The 23,243-nt window shown below is 34.4% G+C and overlaps 2 protein-coding genes and 1 long non-coding RNA gene across 5 annotated transcripts in view; 2 read left to right on the forward strand and 1 right to left on the reverse strand.

The window, feature by feature from the left end:
• The first annotated feature begins 45 nt into the window (after positions 1-45).
• LOC136821578 (uncharacterized) lies at positions 46-2,123 on the forward strand. Of its 2 annotated transcripts, XM_067077805.1 has the most exons (3): positions 46-190; positions 647-721; positions 980-2,123. In XM_067077805.1, exons 2-3 carry the CDS (start codon positions 670-672, stop codon positions 1,510-1,512), a joined length of 585 nt encoding a protein of 194 aa, XP_066933906.1. In that variant the 5' UTR covers positions 46-190; positions 647-669; the 3' UTR covers positions 1,513-2,123. The 2 variants fall into 2 exon arrangements, with proteins under 2 accessions (XP_066933906.1, XP_066933905.1); XM_067077804.1 differs by lacking the exon at positions 46-190 and having other exon boundaries at positions 435-721.
• A 1,744-nt stretch (positions 2,124-3,867) lies between these two features.
• Positions 3,868-5,578, forward strand: LOC136821580 (uncharacterized). Its single transcript, XR_010848765.1, has 2 exons — positions 3,868-4,155; positions 4,673-5,578. It is a non-coding gene; the product is annotated as an uncharacterized lncRNA (long non-coding RNA).
• Positions 5,579-7,237: 1,659 nt separating this feature from the next.
• Positions 7,238-23,243, reverse strand: part of LOC136821543 (nose resistant to fluoxetine protein 6-like) — a 42,161-nt gene continuing 26,155 nt past the window's right edge. The window contains exons 15-16 of one of the 2 annotated variants that reach the window (XM_067077766.1): positions 10,763-10,878; positions 7,238-7,856 (exon numbers count right to left, since the gene is read on the reverse strand). In XM_067077766.1, the coding sequence (XP_066933867.1) occupies positions 10,768-10,878 (111 nt within the window). In that variant the 3' untranslated portion in view covers positions 7,238-7,856; positions 10,763-10,767. Of the gene's footprint in view, positions 7,857-10,760; positions 10,879-23,243 lie in introns of those variants that run through there. The other variant, XM_067077768.1, reaches the window with a different exon arrangement.

A 23,243-nucleotide genomic window follows, 5' to 3' on the forward strand; every position in this document is an offset into this window, starting at 1 on the left:
TTCTTTGTTTGCATTTTTTGATAAACTTCAGATTACTTAATATATTTTTTTTCTTTTTTCAGCAAAAAGTAAACATTGAAAATGAAAATTATAGTAAAACAGATTAAAACATATTTATTAGCATTTTATGAACAGTTATGAGGTTAATCTGGTTGGTTTGTCATGTATTATGAAATCTATGTTTAAAAGTGTAAGTAAAAGGTATTCATAATGTGTATAAGCTTGCATTGTGAAAGTTGTAAGTGACAGCACTTTTTCAAGTTTTTCTTTGTTATTGTCTTTTTAGTGTCTGAAAGTTTCCATTATATTCCTGTTTGATTTTACTAAAAGTTTTTCGTCTTTTAAAAATTAGGATACTCTTTGAACAATTATTTAATTATTTTACAGAATGATTACATTCAAATAATAGGGCTAGACCCATCAAATCGAAAAGTATTAGGTCTTGTAGTGATAACAGTGAATTGATTGATATACACTCTTAACATTAACCTCCCTCGTTTTCTAATTTGACTGGTAATAATATAACATTTTGTTTAGAAATATGAAACCTTTTCCATCAACGTGTTGATGCGAGTTCAGAGAAAAATGTAACTCATTTTGTTGAATAGTTTCGTATTTTGATGAAGTTTCTCTTTTATACAAAAAGGGATACTGACTGGTTTTGTCAAGATGTTTTATTTCAATATTCTGGCTATTTTGTTGTTACTTTCCTTATTTAAAGGTAAGTAGGACTTTAACTATAATTATATTTACTACTTATTTCGTCCCCTACCTCGCATCAATTTTTATGTGAGCCTTTTGTCATAAGAAAAGCTAAAGTAAAGAAAAGTTTGGATTAAAAAAGTCCCACTGAAAAAGTTTTAATTGAAACTTATAATGTTAGCAATGTGCCCTCCCGGTTATTACCATAATGGCTTTATGGCAACTCCTGAACTTGTGCACAGGATGTACGGTTTAATTGAAACTTATTGATTTTTAGGAGCCATCGGTCTTGATTGTTACATGTGTAGTTATTACGAAGGATTTCAATTGCCTCATCCTGGTTGTAAAGCTTTGGTGGACACGAAAAATTTGACCAAGAGTTGCAGTGATGATGAAGTTTGCCAGTCTATGTTCGTATTCAAGAGAAGTGAAGCAAGTCAAACTGAAGAGGATTTTTACAGCGGTTTTAATTCCGTCATGCGTGAATGTCGTCCAAGGGCAAAATTAGCATGTGGTGATAAAAAAGACGAGAGATGGTATAATTGTACACACCGACCTTTGACGGATGGAAAAGTAACTGAATGCTTTGCGTGTTGTGAGGAAGGCAGGTGTGGAGCCAAGGTGGAGTTATTTAAAGATGAATGGTCACCTACCGATAAAGATAAAGATAAAGGTGAAAGTGAAGGTGAAGGACCCTCTCCTGCTACGGTTATCGCTCTATCAGTTGTGATTCCTGCTGTTTTTTTGTTGGCAGTTGCCGTTGCTTGGAAGATGAAACTTCACCAACGTGTATCTAATTGTAATAATTAACATCTTCATGTCAAATTGATGCACTTTTAAATCACATCTTGAAGAATTTTCGATATGATCAATCTCGAATTCTGAATCTTGATAGTCATAACATGCAAAAATTATTGTTACCTTTGTTATACTATGGGTGTATGAAATGTTAAATATTGTGGAACATGTATTTTTGTTATCAATTTTTAAGTCCATTTATAAAATTTATAATATATAAAACTCCCTCCAAAGGGAGGATCAACTGGCGAAAATGCTAGTTATCTAGGATTAAAGATTAGATTTAAAAGTATCTTGTAAATAAGGTCTACTATACTAGGTGGTCCCTACATTTTATGGATATCCAGAGAAAGAAAGCCGGTCAAAACAATATTTAAAATTGGCAAAAATGTTCAAGATGATTTTGAATATAAGTCGAAAAGTGGGATCGAGTTAAGAGTTCAACCGGTGAAAAAGTCATTGAGTTAAAAAAGCCCGGATTTTCCTTGCGTTCCATTCCAGGAAACTTTACAACTAATTTTTAAGTATTTTTTGTAAGAAAATTCTTTACAGGGGTATTGATTAAAGTTTTGTACAAAGTAGATGATAAATTATATTTTGTAAAGAGTTTTATTTTTAAATGACATTCATCCCTTTTAACCCTTACCCAAGTATGGAAAAGTAACATCCAAACCTGTTGGTGAGCTTTTCCAATCTGTAATGCGTTGTTTTATAAGAACTTTTTGAGGCCTTCCGGTCTTCTTAACATGTTCTTATTTTCACCATTTTTAGAGTATTTTATTCCATTTTGCCAAGAAATCGGCTGTTTTAGAGTCTGCGAAGCCTTAAAATGTTCTTAACTTGTACTTAAGATTTTGGCCATGTTTAATTTTTATAAAAAACCGTGTTATTGGCAACTTATTATCACGAAAATTAATTTCACCGAAATCATTTTTCCTCAAAATAGAGTACTTTTGTAGTTTTCTCACTTTACGAAATTGGTACATGCCAAAACTGGCCAAAATTAGGAAAATTTAGGAGCTCTTCTGCTTATCATCCTGGAGATCCATGCTATGATTTCTTATTCTATATACTGATGGCGAAATATACCGGGTGCACCAAAAAAAAGTATACAACTTTGTCGAGATATTGTGAGCGTCAGGATTTAAATTTTTTGTTCATTCTTTTTTTATCGCATAGAGGATGCTCTAACTTGAATTTTGAGCTATCATACCTTAGGTTTGAAAAAGTAATTCGAAAATTATTTAAAAAAAACTGACTTTTTTTTAATGTCGAAATTTCAAAAAATCATCAAAAACAGCGAGCAAACTTTTCTCTTGGCACTTACCTCCTTTACATAAAAAAATACCAAAAAATGCAACTGTGTTCATCAAAACTCGTTACGGAATTTAAGAATATGGTAAAACAAGCTATTCCCATGTGGAAAAATATTTTTGGTAAAGCTGAAAATTTTTTTTGCAAATCTCCAAGAGAGGTGTGGTGTGCTATGTGAGAAAATTTTTGAAAAAATAAATCACCATTCCTCAACTAGTTGCTCAAAGAACTTGGGTCTGCATTGAGTTTGCTGGTGTTGGAAATATTCATGACGTGTAAATAAGATGGACAAACCGTTGGAAAAATATAAGATAGGAGAAAAAAGAATCAAAAAGACAATGAAATTGTGTTTTTGTCATTTTGTCTTATTTATAGCGTGATTGCTGTTTTTAATGATTTTTTGAAATTTCGACATGGAAAAAAAAGTCAGTTTTTTCGAAATAACTTTCGAACTACTTTTTCATACCTAATGTATAATAGCTCAAAATTCAAGTTAGAGCATCCTCTATACAATAAAAAAGAATGTACAAAAAATTTAAATCCTGACGCTCACAATATCTCGACAAACCTGTATACTTTTTTTTGGTGCACCCGGTATAAGATGGTATGGGCTTAGAGTTTGAATTTCCCAGATCCTAATAACGGTTGAAAACATAGCCAATCAAATTTTGTTATTGTTTTACTGGTCACGCGAAATTTGGTTTTTATTTTAGTAAGTGAGGACAGTGCTAAAATCGAATTTCCCAGTGTAAATTTTTTGAGGCAGAAATCTGCCTCACAGGTCATACCCGTTCTGTATACATCAGATCATAAAAATACAGGATGGTTCTCCTGTCTACTTCTCATTATAAGTTGGAGTTAAAATATTTTATGATAAAAATTGAATTTTCTAGATTTAGTAATTATTTACATGTAGGAACTTTAAAATTACTTTAAAATTGATTTTTATTTTCAAAATATACATCTTTGTTTAATTGATTACATAAAAATTTTGGAACAATTGAGTAATTGTTGCGTTTTGGGCGTTTCATCTTCTTTATTTTGCCTCTTCATTTCGTTGCGATTTTTAATGGCTCCTCAAGATTTGAGTCTGAAAATGACCGTTTCCTTTTTCGGTTCGATGATGTTGTTGAATTTAAAAAGTGGGTCATAAAAGAACGTTCCCCTTAGACATCGAGAATTTACCTCCCCAACTTGGTTTATCTTGACGATTTTAACTACACATTTTATCTGCGCTTCTTTTTAGGTGATTAAAAAAATCTAGATAAAAAGTTCATTTGATAATTGATATGGATCGGTATATTGTGCAAGCTGTTTGCTTGGTTTTATTTGTTTGCCAAGGTTTGTATTTATTACTTCAGCAAATTTCATTCGCCTAAAAGAAGAGTGCTTACGAGAATCCGGTATTTAACGTTATTTGAATTAGAAATTATCGATATTCCCGTGTTGAAATGCCAGTACGCCGATATTTCGTGAAAAGGTTACCGGTATTTCGATATTTTGCATCTGCGGAAGCCCCCGGTCTTTTAAACAGGGGTAAAAGTTTGCCTTGAAGATGTGGCCATAAGATTTTTTTAACCCTGTCAGATGTTGTTCTCGAGCATGTGTCTGTCTGTCTGTCTGTCTCTTTGTCATTAAAACAGACAGGGTAGCCTTGAGACTTCGAAAATGGTCGGATTTGACAGAGATTCGGCATTTTTACATTTTCGACTATTTTGGAAACATATTTCGGAATTTGGCGGAGTTTTGAACCCTCTCAGAGATGTTCTTAAACCCCTGTTGTATATATACATAGCCATTTCTCTATAAGTCATCTCTATGGTCAATGGTTTGTAATTAAGAGAATTCTCTTTTTCAGGTGTTCACACTTTGGACTGTTACAAATGCATTGGCCAACAATGTCCAACTGATCTCTCAGCTGCACCAAACGAAACTTGCACTGGGGATCAAATATGCATCAATCAAGTCAATTACAGAAATAATACAGTCACGTTGGTAATAAGGCAATGTACTGATCGGGTAGAGTGCACTAACAAATGTACCGATCCTGACCCTGATTTAAATGTGGATTGCCCCTTTTGTTGTGAGACTGATCTTTGCAACATAAACTCACCATCTCCAGTTCAACCGACCGGCTCACCCACCACACCAGGCGGTGGGTCGACAACCACTGTCGCGTTAGCCGTTTTGATCCCCGCCATGGTTTTCGGGCAATTCCTTCAAAAATGCGCAAATTAATTTGAAGACGCATAAAAACGGTGATGTGATGATTACGTTTTTTAACTGCACAACAAAGCAAAATCATGTTCAGTTTGGTATGATTAAACATTCTTGATCTAATTTTACATACATTTTATATTTTAATACTATTTCAATTGTCATTTGGTAGATATCTGAACCACAAGGGTAGTAGGGTATGGTCGGAACGGATCTCTGAATCCAAAATTTTTTGAAAAACTAAATTTAAGTTAGAGAACGATTGGTTTTAGTGCCTTAAGAAACCCTATAATAATAAAATTAAAGGATTTCTCATGTAGAAGTCTTATGCGGATACAAGAATTATTTCGGATAGTATAGCGACATTAGTTGTTTTATGTAAGGTTAATATTTTTACCTACACTTTTTTTTATAATTTTACTTAATCATAAAAATATTTTAATCAGCTGCTCGGTGAGATCAGTCATTTATACTGGAATTCTTTGTATATTTTACCGAAGAGGGTACTTAATGTGTTTCCAACAAAAATAGACCATCATAAAATTAAGTTTTTGTGGTCATTATTATTTTTTGAGAAAATAAAAACCCCGAAATAAAAAAAGTATTCATTTTTGCTCAAATTTTATCAAAACTTTTCTGGTTTGTGTGTAAGGGTGCGATTTTCAAAGTTTAACTTCTGTTTTCAGTCGAACGTACTGGTTATTTCCTGGTCGAGAACTGTATCTCCTCCTCGGTAAATACTGTTACTAGTTTATACTGATTTGTATTTAATATTTTCTTGTAAGAATAAACGCATCTTTTTGATTCTAAAAACTTTATTACTTCATTAGTCAAGACAGTCAATTATCATTAATCAAAAAAAGAATCATAGCTTGTAACAGCAGTTTTCGAATCAGAAAATACTGCAAAAAATTTCATTTCTTTGAAAAATATAGGAGAAAAACTTTAATCGACATAATTGGGGACCTTATTCCGCAAAAAAGTATACTCAGAAAGGTAAAATCGAATAATGAAAAACTTTAAGCTTAACCAACTTGAATTTTAGATTACTGAAGGCATTTATTCAACGTTCTACGATGAAAATTTAATTACAAAAAAGTCTTCGTTTTAGAGATATAAAGCTTCAAGCACATCAAGTTTGAGATTAAAAAAAGGTTGAGATAGAAAACTTTCAAAGCAAAAAAAGCTAATTACAATTTTTGATTAGCAGCTCTTTCAATATCATTTTGATGAACTTTTTCATCTTAATGGTCACGCCTATGCACCTTTTAAGTCAATTTTTTCGTTAATGAAAAGCTGGTTGAAAATAAATCTTTTAACAATGATGGTAAGTATAATTTTTCTTTCCGCTGTATATAACATTAACTTTCTTGGACATTTCTAATTTCTGCAAATTAACGTTGAATTCAAACCTCGTTCCCAAGGCCTGATTCTCACTTTTTTTACAATTTTGATGGTCGTTTCGGATCACTACGATTTGCTAAATTCTATATGAAAAGCAAATCGTCATGGGGACGAGGTTGGTTGAAAACTACACAACTAGGGTCCAGCTCAGGTCAAAGGTTGTACGTCACAAAGTAGACAATGTCAGAATAATGTCACAGGAGAATAAAATTATCAACAGGTTTTAGGTTTGTACAGGCTAGGCTTGTACCAAAACGATCGGTTAAACTAAAAACATAGTACGATGGGTTGTCAATCTTTTAAAAGATGAGATTTCATTTAAATTTCTCTACATGATATTTTTCTTAAAATAATTCGATATTGGATATATTTTTCATACGATTATCTTCAGTTACATAGCAACTAATCGATCTTCGTCTTGCTTAGTAACCTGGTGGTAAACATCGCTGCTCTAATTCATCCAAAGAGATGCCCGCAACAGTTACAATACAATAAAACACTTTTCAACCATTTTTATATTTACACCCCTTACCCTTAAAAACATCTTAAGAAATCTTACAAAAGAAATAGCTGTAGTAAACATTGGAGTTATAAGACGAGTTAGCGTGGTTGGCGTATTACACGTGTCGCATAAATAATGTCACCCGGGCACGCTGATTATCAACCTATTAGATTCACACCCACAAAAAGCATCATTTCATATACATTAAAGGAAGAACTTTTGGCGGGAATTTAATTTAGCGGATATTTTTGTCCAAAAAACGTCATTTAAAAAGGAAAAAACTGTTTTTTAAAGTCTGAAATAGCACACATTTGGGGGAATAAATAGAGCAACTTAAATTTGACGGGAACTTAATTTTGTGGATTTTGACCAATCCGCCAAATGTTCTTCCCGCCAAAATCTATTCCTTTAATGTATATTTTCCACATACAATTTCATTCCTGTACCATTATAGGCGTTAGGACTCTCTATAGTCTTTAAGTAGAACACCGAGACATCCAAGACATAAATTCTTCGGCAAAGAGGAGTCTTTTGTTCGGTTGACAAAGTACATATCAAGTGGCAAAGTTTTGCTGTTATCAAAACAACTTTCGCAAAGGTGTAACCGTATATTCGCATACCCGACACCATGATATTCCGCTAATTTGTCCGGGCGGGAGTTGAATAACTGTAAAGCTTCGTTAAACTCGTCAACACTTTGAAAATAGAATCTTGTCGGTTTGGTTTGTTCGTAGTTGGGCAATGATACTGTTCTATTGAAGCATGTACGATGCATTGGCTTGTAGATAATCGAACCATCTGTTGTAACTGATGATACCTTTCGAAGTCTCTTTTGTTCAGCTTTTTGAATTTCGTTGACCTCACTGATGACTTCTTGTAACATCTTGCCTCTTCGTGGTGCAAATGAACTTCCTAAAATCTACAACAAAAAGTATGGACTTTCACCTAAAGCTTGGTGTTATTATGAAACTTTTGATTTACCCTCGACCTACCTAGCTGACACGCACTCTATGGTTTCAACGTTTAAGTTATATGGGCATTAGATGAACGTTGAAACAATGTCGTGTTCAAGCTTGGACACCTAGTTCTTGTTGTTTTGTTCGTAGGTCTGCATTGGAAAAAGTTACTTACATACATCGGGCCCAGCACAATAAACTCAAAACAACACTCTGTCTCAAACGTCTCAAAGAAGTTTGAATCTGTCATTATTCATTGTAAAGGACTTGTAGTCTAAGTTAGGAAATTTATAGACCATTAATGCAATGTCCTGTTAAGTGCCTCAGGAATATTCAAAATAGAAACTGCGTGGCGGAGAGTGGAGTATACCTTCAACTGTTTGAACTTTGGTATAAGAACCCTCCATCCTGGAGGATTTTCTGTTGCGGAGATTTATTTGTAAACACAGGAAAAGAGGCGTCCCTGTTGTAAGAAAAGAATTTTCTTTATTTTGACGTTAAGCTATTTTGATAATGAGTCTAATGCAATTAGAAGCCTCGTTAAGCTTTTAATGATAAACATAATAAATCCCACATATATCCATCCTTTCACGAGTTTGTGTGAATTGATGTGTGGCGAGAGCACTTGCCAATTATATCATAAATTTTGTGAACACTCATACTTGAGCACGTATTTGGCAAAATCAACAAAAGATGCCAACCATTCTTATAAGTATATATGCCACACATTCAGTTGATCGAAAAGTTTTCAAATTCCAGATTATAGTTTCCGCTCTCAAACTTCAACTTATTGCAAGATGCTCAAATTAAAAAATAACTAAATTACACTTACAACAATTTAGAAGAGCAGTAATGCTCAAAATTATCTAAGAATAAGAATGATTTTAAAAGAGAGCCTTAGCCTGGAAATTCTCCTCATTTTTTAAAGAAGAGCAAGGGTAAACTACAGGAAAAGAACAGCTGTGCCTCAAGATAGATTTTCCTGATTCTTATAAAATAAAGTGTACTTACTTAGTGTAGGATTCCAGAACCCCTGCTAGTGGATTGAAATCAACGGTATTAAAATTACATTTAATTAGCACTTCATTAATGGCTTTCTATTTAAATGAGATAGAATAGATGATATTTTTAGCTGATTAACTCTGACACTAATCAATTATAGGTTTAAAATCACTAAATTTTCTCAACAGAACAAATCATTGCAACTTCAACTTCTTTTGCGATAGATTATCTAAGTCAACAAAAAAGTTGTTTGACGTTCGATATAAAAATAATCAAATTAAAATTAAAAATAATTGATCTGATGAATAAAATTTCACAAAAAATTGATTTAAAAACTGAACGGAATGCTAAACTAATACGAGTGTTGAAAAAAACACCCCTGTGTCACAGATTCGGTGGGACATTAAACCCACTAGAAAATTTGGTCAAAACTTTGTCCCCAGTGGGGAAAATACCCTACAATTTCAGCCCCATTGGAAAGTTGACTTTGATTTCATCCCCATTTCGAAATTCATTGTAAAAAAATGGCCAAAACCATCCCTACTGGATTTTTTGACCTTCTGGATTTTTTGACCTTAGAACAATAGAATTTTTATCCCCTTTGGGATTTCAATGGAAATTTTTATAGCCGATGTGAAAAAAAATTCCAACGGGGCTGTGAGAGGGGTTTAAAAAAAGTTTTTTTCGAGTCAGTATAAAATCTGAAAATACGGTGATGCCCACTTCATTCTTTGCATGACAAAAAAGATATATCATGTGATATAAAATATAGATAAAATGTGTGTATATAAAAATAGTGATATAAAAAAATTTAGACGACCAGCGCCAGGGGGTTCAAATTCAACAAATGTACCAATTATAGTTTTTCTCAAGAGAACTGGATTTTCTGACCTTAAAACAATAGAAATTCCCCTTTGGGATTTCAATAGAAATTTTTATAGCCGATGTGAAAAAAAATTCCAACGGGCCTGTGAGACAGGGGTTTAAAAAAAGTTTTGTTGGATAGTATAAAATCTGAAAATACGGTGATGCCCACTTCATTCTTTGCACGACAAAAAAGATGTATCATGTGATATAAAATATATAGATAAAATGTGTGTATATAAAAATAGTGATATAAAAAAAATTAGACGACCAGCGTCAGGGGGTTCAAATTCAACAAATGTTCCTAACATAATTTTTGAAAAAAAAACAACAAATTTTTCTTTGACGAGAATACCACTTGAAATTTTGTACAAATTTAAAAAAATCGCCACGACAAGATTTGATAGGTTGAAACCTTGTGATGACACGTCCTGAAGAATTATTTGTTTTAACCAATCAGTCATCTATAGTCGACTGAATATATGAAATACAGTGTGTCCCGAAAATAGAAAACAAATGTCCCGGCCGAAGAGAGCGCACAAATCTTTTTATTTTATATTACAATTCATCATTGATTGTTGATGGGGGAAGAGGGAAGGGGAATAGAAAGTTCCGGTAACATTGTTATCAATAATGTTTATGTGTTGAAAAACATATTGGGAAAAATATTTCGGCATGTTTCCGGCATTTTCAGCCGGAAATGATTTTTTTTTCGAAAGTCGGGCTCCGTCACATTTTGGACATTATCATTTTGCATCTTTGTGCTAAAAATCAGAAAAAACTAATGAGCTAATCTCGAGAAAAGCTGGTAACAGACGGACGAACGAACGGATAATGGTTAATTTTTAAAGGTAGGTCCAAAAAGTCCCCATCACATTTACGAGAAATTTTGTCTGTGAGTTTGAGAATTTCAAAAATCGGCCGACTTAAAATTTGGCGTGCGTAAATGAAAGTACCCTTTAGGCGACATCCCTAGTAAACAACGAAGTATTTTTCAGCATACCATCTTTACAATTTGAGGAGCAACTTTTCGAGATTGAAAACAGGATATTCGATACACACAGCCACGATGTATGATAAGAAATATGACGTCACGATAATCGGAATGAAAGCGAAAGCCTAAAATGAAAAAAAAAACAGATAAATTTTTTTCAATAGAAATAGATATACAATTTTCACAATACAGTCAATTCTCTCTTAAATTCTAATCTCTATAACTCGAATATTTCTGCAATTCGAACCAAAACATTATGGTCCCTTCAGCCTTATGTTTTTATATGGTTTGTTCTTATGAAAAAAACGTGTACGCCTGAACTAGAACAATTTTTAAAGTTTGAAGATTGTCTCAAAGTATTCGGTCAGACATGCATAATAAGATATTACTTCGTATGAAATTGGGAATAGAAGATCAAATAAGTTTGGCTGAAAGTTATCCTCAAATTGGAACAAACCGTAAAAGGTTACAACAAAAATTCTTACCAATGTAACTTCGGTTGCGTGGAAATTGACATTCAATGTTGCGAAATAATAATCGATAACATAAAAATGGATCAAATAAACTCCATAAGTTAAGCGACTCAACGGGATGAATACTTTCCATCCAAGAAAGTCATTAATGATACCTACAAACGTAGAAAAAATAAAACTTTATAGCGTTTGATTCCGAATGGCGAATCAATACAGAGTCATTAAATATTATTTAGTATCAATTATTTGAAAACAAGAGGCGTCAAAAACTTACGGATTTGTTTAAGAATACAATTAGAATGGATGGGACGGTTGATTTTGATTGTTTTAAATATTTAATAAATCATCTGGGGCTAATTAAAAATTAACTGTCTTTGACAAAGTTCATAACTGATTGACTATAAAAATATTCAAAAAACAACAAAAAGGGGCTCCCTTTTATGGTCAGCCAGACAGAAGTTGTAAAATGTATCATAGCCCAAAGGGGAGGGGCGTACGGGATATCGGTACATTGGTATTGACCTTTTTTTAGATCGGTAAATCGGTATTAGGGGGGAAATTTGATCGGTAATCGGTATTTTAAGATCATCTCGGTATCGGTAAAAGACTCTTTTTTATGTCGGTATTTCGGTATTTTTGGTCAACTAACGGTATCAAAGATCAGCTATTGCGCTCCATTGATGAAATAACTTTAACATTCGTGCAATTTTTTTCGCATGTTTCGCTCGCAATAAAGTTCTTTGACAATCTACCAATTTGCTGAACACAATTAGTTAAAACAAAAAATCTCAATCTTTTTGCTCGCTTCGCTCACACTAGCTTTCTTAAAATTCTTCTTAAATATGAGCGATATATTTAGATATCTACTACATAAAGATTAAGAAACGGTGTATTTCTTCTCAATACTTAAAGTTTCTTGCTTACGCATTCATCAGTTGATTAGAATTAACTATCAAAACAAAATTCTACGTTTATTTAAAAAAATCAATACAGCGTCTTCATATAAAAAATTTACGTCAAGCATTAGAATCGAAGTTTTCAAGTAAGTGTTTGTTTATGTGCCGGCATAGATATCTACTAAATAATCCCTCCCTCATTCGTAAGTTAGTACAAATTAAGGAACACTTGGGCACCAATTAAAAAAGTCAAGAGAGCAAATTTTAAAAATTACAAGGTTAGAGGCTCAGGCAATGAAGTATAAGCCCGAAGGACTAGAATCGAATTTCTAACCTTTCTCAGGCAAGAAAAAGTGAAGCCTTAAAATATGCGCCGTATTTTTGACGACGGATTGAATCTAGCAAATCTTTTGTTTCCAAGTGATATACTTCGATATAATTCGGGCTTATACTTCAATGGGCTCAGGCAGGGGTCTACTTGACGCGTAAATGGCTATTTTTTTCTACCGAGTGGCGTTCTGTAGTCCAAACCTCCCCCGAAAGTTGAGCTTTTTTGAACACCAAAATCTTAAAATCACACTAAATGCGCTTTAAATTGCCCCCAAGACCAGTTTTACTGTAAATAACTTTAAGATCATGAAATTTTTTGAATTATAATAAACCTTTCTTGCTATTACTTGGTCTACAATCTACCATTTCTGAAGGGAGATCTAGCTGCGCCCACAACCAATTTGCTGACAATAATATTCAAAACAAAAACTCACAATTTTTTCGCTTACTTCACTCGCGCTAGCTTCTTCCAATTTTTTTGCTCTAGAGTAGAACTAGTATCAAATTTATCTCTTTATCTTTAAAGATTTGGCTTATCATGGCGATAATAATTCTTAAAATTTTTCTGGTGGGCCCCGACTCCTTTTCATACATCAACGATATATTCAAAAATCTGATCTAATAAATAATCTGCCCCTCGTAATGTCATACGTGAGTAAATTAAGGAATGCTCTGGAGAAGGGGGCGCCGATTTGAAAATATAGGAGTGCCATTTTAGAAATTTAGTTTTTTGCCCCTCCAGAAAAATTTGCCTTCAACGCCAATGTTTTGATCCAATTGAAATTTAATGTTAAATTTCCTTAACCTTTCACCTTTAGTGGTCAGAATACGTAGATATTCGTTCGAGAAGGGCTGTTCACCGGCCCTCCACCAGCTGGTAATAGCATTTTTGCGTTCGGCCAAATAATGTTTGTCTAAAATTCATTTTTAGAGCTTTAGTGAACCCTTTTTTGAAAAGTTTTTTTCGATTTTTGAAAACTTTTCTACACAGAATTTTTGCAATTTTTTCCTCTCAAAATTACACAAAATTTCTAAATATGCAGAAATATGATGCATTTTTCGACCCTTGGAGAAACCACTAAATTTTCAGATTTTTGAAATCGTTAGAGACATATTTCAAGGTGAAAAAAACGATCCTTATCGTCCGCACATACCCAGTACCTTTTTTTTTGCCTGAGTAACCCCTTTGAAAAAAATTGATCGGTATCGGTATTTGAACAAAAAAATTATCAGTATATCGGTAATTGAGCAAAAATTGATTGGTATATCGGTATTACGAAGGCCCGTACGCCCCCCCCCCCTCGAAGGAAAAGAGAGGAATTTTAATTTTCTCCAAACAAGAAAAAGAAGCCTCAAGATTTGCCACGCATTTTGGCATCGGATTGAATTTAATTCTTTCTTTGTTATCGCACAAGGTAAATTTTTGATATTATTCGATAGATTCTTGATTCAATCCAGTCAGGATCTGACTTTGATTCAATCTTTTTCTAAACTGATAACGTTAGGATACTATGGTCCTTTTTAATCATGTGAGAGGCTGGATCATCCTCTTAATAAAATCATTTGTCTTTTGATGTGCTATTGAAAATTTCCGAGAGTCTTTACACATATCAAAATTGCTAGAAACCCGTGCTACCATCATTGCCCTGGCGATCAAACATTTTTCTCAATATATCACCAATATTAAGCAGATACACGTTTTTTTTTTATTAGAACACCTAAAATTTGGCTGAGCCTGGATGTGCTTATTTTTTTTAGCAATTTTCAGCCTAAAATGTTCTTAAATGTGTTCTTAATTTTTCAGACTACTCTAAATCGACAATATGATAAAGAGCACTTAAATTTGGCAAAATTTGGACAATATTTGACTCTTGATTTTTGAAGATCCACCACTAAATTCGGTTAAAACTGCTTAAAAAGAGGAAAAAATTGTAGTTTCTTGTCATTTTTTTCCAAACTGAGGCTGCGCATGTTCTTAAGATGTTCTTAATTTTTCGACGAATTTCAGCCTATATGTTCTTATAAACTAGGTTCTAATAAAAAAAAAAACGTGTATTCGACAAGAAAAATCGGATATCGTAAATTATTCAGTCGAGCTTGATGATATTCGAAGAAGCGAAGCTGAGGCCTCATTTTCCGATAGTTTTTGAATTTTTTAAGAATTTAGAAGGCAATTTTACAAGAAATTGTGAAAAAGTAAAGTTACTTACTTCCATAGCCATTGTGGCAAGCATAGATAACCCAACATAACGCAACCGCCCAAACAAGGCGGAAAGACATTCCATAAATGATATTTTCAGCTTCGCTCCAAGAATGTTTAGTTGCAGAGTAAGGCCCATAAACGACAGCGATTCCTAATCCGGTTGCAACCAACCACCCAAGAGAGTAAAACAGCTGAAAATCGATATGAAAACATGTCAGCAACAGATCTGATCCAGGAAGGCCAGTGTTAAATATACGATGGGGTATATCTTAAGTATCTTTTATTACTTTGCTAATATAACATGAAATTCCACTTTCTCCGTCATATAAGTTTCGACCATTGAGTTTTAAGCCAAAGGCTAGAGGTGAATTTTTGAGCCTTCCCACGCAAGAAAAATTTGCACTGCATTTCGGATGACTTTCTTTGTTTTCGCACGTTTATTCAAACTCTGGTGGTAAAATGTAAAAGCCTATTAAGAGTAACGTTTTTTGCTTCATATTACTTGTGGCAGCCGCAAAGATTTTCTTCCTTGAACGAAAGACCCATTCATAAAGACTCAAGAGTTTTTACCAATAAACATATTTTAAAGTCGACTCTCACTAATTCGAATTCGAACGGGGAATCTTATTTGTTCGAATTACAGAGATATTCGAATTATAGAAAGTATATTAATAGGGTTTCTCCTTGGCGGAGACTGGGAATAAGTTCGAATAAAAGAAACCAAGAAAGATTCGAATAATAAAAGTTCGAATAAGCGAGTGTCTACTTAACTCCTTATAAGAATGAACAGAATTGTTCAATTACACCAAATAGACCTTTTCATAAATTACGTCACGAACATCACTTACCTCGATTTGAAATTATTGCCATGGTGATTAACTTCCAGCAGATTTTATTGAAACTACTACTATTCATAAAAAATAATTTTTCTCTCAAGGGACATAATATCCATGGTAATTGTTTAAATACGAGGCAAGTGATGTTCGTGACGTAATTTATGAAAAGGCCTATTGCAGCACGAAAGAGAAGAAAAAGAAAAAAAAAGAAAGAGAGCGAGAGATGAAACAAAACGACTTACAATAGCGAATCTTCCCTTGATAGTCTTCTTATAAAACATAATGTATCCAAGAACAATACCAAGAATGTAAGGTCCGATTCTTGTCCATGGTTTGAAGTATACCCACTTGAAATATTCTTGGAAAACTAAATTGCGGACTAAAAAAATAAGAAACATCAAAGTTTTAAATATTTAATCTAATATCATCTGGTGCCCAGATGGTGAAATTTTCATCCGACACGCTAAAGCTCTGAAGGTCAGGAAGATTTTCAACATCTGGAAGGTTTAGATTACGGAATTTTGCAAGACCACGTCAAGGATTTTGCAGCGGGAGGTCTGGTAACCCAGCCCTCGTTTTCGGGGATTGGCGGGTCGTCTAACCGAAATATTTTTAGCTTTACGCGCAAGGGTAGTTGAACCCGACTGGAAATGCGGCACAAAGGCCGACTATCATTCCTTTCCGATGGGAAATTGGCCTGCTTCTTTAGAGCTTTAGCGTGGGCGGCCGCCAATCCGCCATCGGAATATCAGATAAAATCTAATAAGGCTGCCATTCTTTAAAAGATAAAAGTAATAATGATATAGGTTAGGGGATTAGTAAAAAGTCAAAGTCAATAAGGTATGGGGAATACATATAAGTAATGGCTAGAACTAAATCAACCAGTACAAAATTAGGATTCGTTTATAGTTAGCCAGTAACCAACAACCATTGTCTGTTAATTTACTACACTATGAAAAAAACTGTTATCGTCTGGTACAGACTAGTGAATACTCCAATAATAAATACTTACTTCGGATCAAAGAAGCCTCCGATGACAGGCGTGCCTTTCTTCAAGTGGATTAGTAACCCGTTCGCCAACAAATATTCGAACAAGAAAACACCGGTCGTTAATAACACTCCTACAATCTTGAATCTAAATTAATATGAAAAGACGGGAAAATAAAGTTATGAGAGATTTCAGCATCAAGTTAACATAAGCTTCTAATGCTAATTTCTACACGAATTTTTGCAAATTTATTTATTTGACTATCGGACCCTGTCGTATGTGAATTTAAAACAGCTTCGGAATCTTTTTTGGGGATTTAGTTTTAAAAAAATTACAAAAGTTGACACATTTATTTAAATTTAGGCTATTTCAGACGTTGAGAGGCATCCATTGGAGACTCTTATTTTTCAGGGCAAACGCTACCATGGGCATTATTTTTAACACCCCTGTGTCACAGACCCGCTGGGACCCCAGCCCAACTGGAAGATTTGGTAAAGATTTCGCCCCCGGTGGGAAAATACCCTGGAATTTCAGCCCCACTGGGAATTTGACTTTGATTTCATCCCCATTCGAGATTCAATGTTAAAAAATTGCACTCCAAAGCCATCCCCACTAGATTTTTTAACCTTGGAACAAAAAAACTTCTATCCCCATTGAGATTTCAATAGGAATTTTTATCCCCATTGAGGAAAAAGTTCCACTGGGGCTGAGAGACAAGGGTCGCTTTTTAAGATATCACGACTCATACTTTCAATAGCTTTATTTCTGGGCAAAACCTAAGAAACCATAGTCTACGAGAGTGCCATTTTAAGGCATATCAGAGAGTCAAAATCGAAAATCTTTTCCTTAGGCGCAAACTATGTTTCCCATTCCTTATTTCACTATATTTTTGTGGCCCTCAACTTTTAAGATCACGGCGTGGGCCCTATTTTTACGTAAATACCAATTCCAGGCGGTGGTCAAGTAAGATGTTAACGTAATTACAACAGCTCACCTGTACATAGCCCACATGATCAAAGGTGAAATGATATAGAATTGCATGTCATTTGCCAAATACCAACTCACTCCATAACACTGTGAAAGAATAAAATACTACTTAGTATTGTGTTTTCACAGAAGGTTGATCATTTGAAATGGGGTTCTGAGAGAACTAAAAATGTCCAAACTGTTTTTAGCGTTGAAAAAAGAAGGACAAATGTAAATCTGAAGCTATCATACTTTAAGTAGCATGAATTTCGATTCCTACGCAATTTTCATGAAAAAAGGTTTCAATTCCTACCCCTTCTCCTTGATCCGGGTAGATATTATTGATGTAAAGGATGTTTGTCCACCACATGTTATGACAATTCTTTTCTGGAGTTCCGATCCAACGAACACCGTTCCCCAACAAAGGATATAAATAGACCACGAAAAATATCAAATACAGGTATGACGGTGTAAGCCTATAAGAGATAAGACATAATTTAGAAATTTAGGAACGATTTTAAATATCTTTTCAACGATACCAAACTCTTTATTGTGCGGCAACTGGTTCGAATTTTATGGCTAAAAATGACTGTGTAAGCCTATGGGGGATAAGAACCATAATTTTCAAAAACGATAAGCGCATAATTTAGATGTAAACTTGAAGATTATGATGAGTAACCTATAAATAAAAACCTAGAATAAAACAAATTGGGCTGACTATTATTTACAATTTAAAACGTGGCTCTCTTACTAATACAATAATGACCGGTTAGTGCATTGTTCATTTTCCTTTGAAAAAGTGACGTCACGATGAATTTTCCTAACGACGGGCAACTCTGGACAATGTAGGCCCGTCGTCATGCGAAAAGAACCGATTGCATTGTGCAAAAAGCCGTGTAGCCCTCTTCGAAATCGTAACCGGTTAACAATAAAAATTATTGAGTAAGAAAACAACTCGAGAACTGGTCGGGTATTCGGCTGGAGAAGAACTGCTGATACAGATACAAAAGGGTTTTCCCTTTTAATCCTATCATTATGTAGAAAATAATCCACCTTACCTGATATAACGATGCAAGTAATATCTCAGTAAAGGTAATTTGCCATGTGTTTCAAATCGTTTGAAACTCAAATATCCAACCAATAATCCACTGGAAAAGAAAGTTGGAATTTAATCAGTGGTAAGAGCAATCTGAAAATAGGGGGGGGGTATAAATGCTAATATGTCATTATTTCAGAGTGTTTTTATCTGCTGTCCTCTAATCTGTTTATAAGGCACCTGTATTCAGTTTTAGACTTTGGATTGGGTTCAGGAACTTTATTTTTCACCAAAATAGTGAGGGTGCTTAACAAGTATTGGCGTGCTCAAGGAATCAAAATAGCTTGTTTTTCAATAGATTAATCAAGGGAGAGAGCAGTAGAAAATTCAAATTTAGTGTCCGGTTCTTTAGAAAAATCTGGGTTTATAGCTAACAATGAAAATCAGTCCTGCAAGTAAGAACACGAGGCTGAATGAAGCTGAAATGGAAAGCTTTATCATTTATCTTGAAACCCCACCAATTAATTATAGATATATTTGTCTGATATTCTCAAAAAATAAAGCTACCCGAGGCCAAGTCAAAATTTAATGGTAATCATAAGAGACGAACATGTCTTACCTCAATACGAAGAAAGAATCGACGGAGACGAAAGCGTTGGAAACGGCCATGAATGAAAATCGTTTCAACCACGTGAAAAATGGCAAAGGGTTGTCTAAGAAATAAAAGAGAAGACACAGTTGGGTCAATGCGACTTGGAACTAATCATAAAGAACAATTGTGGTCAAGTAACAAATATTATGGTGACTTGGATTAAGCACTTTTTTCACGTTCTGTTCTATACTTCAATTTTGATCAGAGCTTATGTTCTTTCCACTGGGACTTTCAGATTTTGAATATTAAAAAAAATTTTTTTTTGCCTAGCCACCAGATGACTTTTTCAAACCTTTCATAAATCTAGCAAAGCTTGAATAGGGATCTTTATCATGAATTGTGAGGCTCAAAATGAAATCAAAAAATAATAATAGCAATTATAATATACCTCCTGACATTCCATTACCAATCAAATGACCCAGAATGACCCACGTGATGGAGAAAGTTCGAATGCCATTGATGGAAGCGATTGCTCCTGGTGGAACATTTGTGTTGAAAATCGATTTCGAATTTTTCACCAATGAAAAACATAACAAGAAACTCAACAACTTGTTCGCTGGAAAAGAAAAAGAAAGACAGTTTTACAAACTTCAAATAAAGCTCACAAAGAAAAAGATGCTTTCAAATAGAAGACTTGCCACAATGAGAGTTCACTTCGATTTTACCAAGAATCAAATGACATTAATGTCAATGCATTGTAACCTTAGACAATTGATGTTATCTCACCCTGCTTAACTAGAACCTGATTCCCTTTAATGCAACAACGCCCCTGTCTCACTGCCCAAGTGGGGATTTTATCTGGCATGAATGAAATTTCAATCAAATTCCCAATGGGGATATAAATTTCACTGTCAAGTCAAAAAATCCAGTGGGGATGGTTTTGGTTCGGAGTGCATATGTTCGGATATGCTGTTTCGTTCTTTGATAGTTAGGGTTAGTTTGTCGTTCTTTTTGTCGCTTTTTAATAGTTATTGGTCGTTCTTTTTAGATTGTCTGGATAGTATTTACCGTAACTTAACTCCGTAACTAGATTTACGGATGTTTACATATCTACGCATATGGTAGATTTACGATATCTACACATATGGCAGATTTACGATATCTACACATATGGTAGATTTACGGATTCTACATATCTACACATATGGTAGAAATAAGTGCGAGATTGGCCTGGATAATTTATCATTGAATCATAAACAAAAGATAAAAACAACGCTCGTTACGTTTTGCTTCAGGCATCTCCCGGAACTTTTTCATGTTTGCTTCACCATTTTCACTATTGAATGTGGTTGATTCAGTTTTATTGTATGTAGAAATTTCATTCGTATATTCAAAACCTGTAGCTTTTATACTTGCAACCAATTGTAAACCAAGTTCAGCAATTGTACCCAAAATACACAATGTCAAAATGATGATTGAAATCACACTGAAAAAATAGCAGAACAAAATTTACTTTATTTCTTATTACCAATGGTATGTAACATGGTTTACTTTAGAGGAAAGAAACTTCAATTACGCCTTGAAACCTGTTCTGGTCTGTAAACTACACACATGTCGGCTTCTGACCGGGAATTTTAGTTCCAAGCCAAAGCGACGCTGAAATCACCATGACACTACGATTTCAAAACATGTGATTACTCCAAAAAGTTCACGTGTTTTTTACCATGTTACTTGGTTTACAAATTACAGCTGATAACTTTATTAGTGTATATAAATTCGAACCAATCAGAAATAAATGTCATGTAACAAGCACATAAAAATTACGAGTAAAAGCGTGATTTGTCTTCAGACTTTAATTTTGCAACCCGTGTATTCTTGGCAGCGCAATGATCCCTGTTCCCTCGTGGAAAGAACCAATCGGCATCGGAGTAACAATATATTATCTTTTCAGTGAAGAAAAGTTTATCTCATTTAATGTTATGAAGTTTTTGAAGTTTTGGATATACCCAAAATAGAGAAATAATTTCTATTACTTACATCATAGCATAGGTTCCGCCAGAATATTTTGAATATGTTTGATCGTTAAAACATTTGGAGTACAAGGGTACTGGTGCAAAAGCATTTGGAGCAACTGGCTGACTTGCTGGCTTCACCTGGATGATATTTATAGACTCTGTGACGAAAAAAACACAAAATTTTTATAAATTTCAAATAAAAAGCGTTTTTTAGAAAAACTGATACCACATAAACGAAAGCCTATCTGAGAAGAATTGATCATTTGATTCTGGATAGTGGTATCTTTCCATCCTTGAACCCTAAGTGCCATCACCAGATAACCTTTTGTAAACTAAATTTTAAAATCCCCTTCCCACCATCTTACAAACGAAAGGTTTGGGACTTTTCCAAAGCAAATCCCGATCTTATTCGAAGGGCGGTGGACATGGTTGACTGGGATAGGTTTTTTGAGGGAACTGATATGGATGGCCGGGTCTCCTTCTTGACTGAAACCATCATTAATATCATGTCAAACTTTGTGCCTAATAAAATTATTACCATCAGGAATAAGGATGCAGTATGGATGACAGCTGAGATAAAGAGAGCCCTACTTGAAAAATCTAAAGTTTATGAGCGGTATGTAAAAAATGGGAGGAGAAAAGAAGACCTCAGAATCCTCCAAGAACATCAATCTAGGTGTAGAAGGGCTGTCAGAGATGCTAAAGAATTTTATTTCTCTCGCTTAGCAAATAACTTCAATGATCCAAACTTGGGTTCTAAGAAATACTGGTCTATTCTAAATCAATTTCTTCATAGGAGGAAGTCACCAAGGATTCCACCTGTTCGAGATGCCAGCAATAATCTTATTGCTGATGTTCCAACGAAAACAAATATTTTTAATCAATTCTTTGCAAATCAGTGCTCTCTAATAGACACTGATAGTGTATTGCCGCAACAAAACTATGTAACTAATCTCAGAATAAACAATATACCTCTAGATCAAGTCAAAATTTTAGCCCTCATTCGCGGACTTAAAACTAACAAAGCGCATGGTTGGGATGACATCTCTATACAGATGGTTAAGATCTGTGACGAATCCTTGGTTAAACCTCTTATGAAGATCTATCAATATTCTTTAGATTCATGCATTTTTCCATCAAACTGGAAAAAGGCTAATGTTGTTCCTATATTCAAAAATAAAGGGGACAAGAGTGTAGTAAAAAACTATAGACCAGTGTCTCTCCTGCCTATTTTTGGAAAAATCTTTGAAAAGTGTATCTTTGACTCCGTCTACACCTATTTCGAAAACAACAATCTTTTCACAAATTCCCAGTCTGGGTTCCGCAAGGGTGACTCCTGTGTGTCTCAGCTGTTATCTATAACACACGACATTCTGAATGGTTTTGATGTTGATCCACCTCTAGACACTCGTGGAGTATTCCTTGATATTTCCAAAGCTTTTGACAGAGTTTGGCACGATGGTTTGTTATTCAAACTCAAGTCATATGGTGTTTCTGGCCCCCTTCTTTCATTAATCCAGAATTTTCTTCATGGGAGATCGCAGCGGGTGGTTCTTGATGGTCAGGCTTCTGATTGGACAGAAATCTTGGCCGGTGTACCCCAGGGATCTATTCTCGGACCCTCTTTTTTTTTGATTTACATTAACGACCTCCCTGAGGCAATCCTTTCCATAATCAAAATTTTTGCTGATGATTCGTCCCTGTTTTCACTCATCCTAGATCATATTCGCTGTTCTCAAGAGTTGAACAGTGACATGCAGAAGATAAGTGAGTGGGCTCATCAATGGAAAATGTCCTTCAACCCTGATCCTTCTAAACAGGCAGTTGAAGTGTACTTTACCAGGAGGCTAAATCCACCTGACCCCCCAGAAATTACATTCAATAATGCAGCCATTGCAGTTCAGGATCATCAAAAACATCTTGGTCTCATACTCGATCAAAAGCTGGCCTTTGACCGTCACCTTGATGAAAAAATAAAAAAGGCTAATCAAGGTATTGGTCTTATTCGCAGACTTCGCAAGTTTCTACCCAGGGATTCTCTTGTCACTATATACAAAACCTATGTTAGACCACACTTAGATTATGGAGATATCGTATATGATCGTCCTGGTAATTCCTCATTCTCTGAAAAACTCGAGTCTGTTCAATATGATGC

The sequence above is a fragment of the Clytia hemisphaerica genome, unplaced genomic scaffold (genome assembly GCF_902728285.1).
Source record: "Clytia hemisphaerica strain Z4C2 unplaced genomic scaffold, Clytia hemisphaerica genome assembly, whole genome shotgun sequence".
Taxonomy (NCBI): Eukaryota; Metazoa; Cnidaria; class Hydrozoa; order Leptothecata; family Clytiidae; genus Clytia; species Clytia hemisphaerica.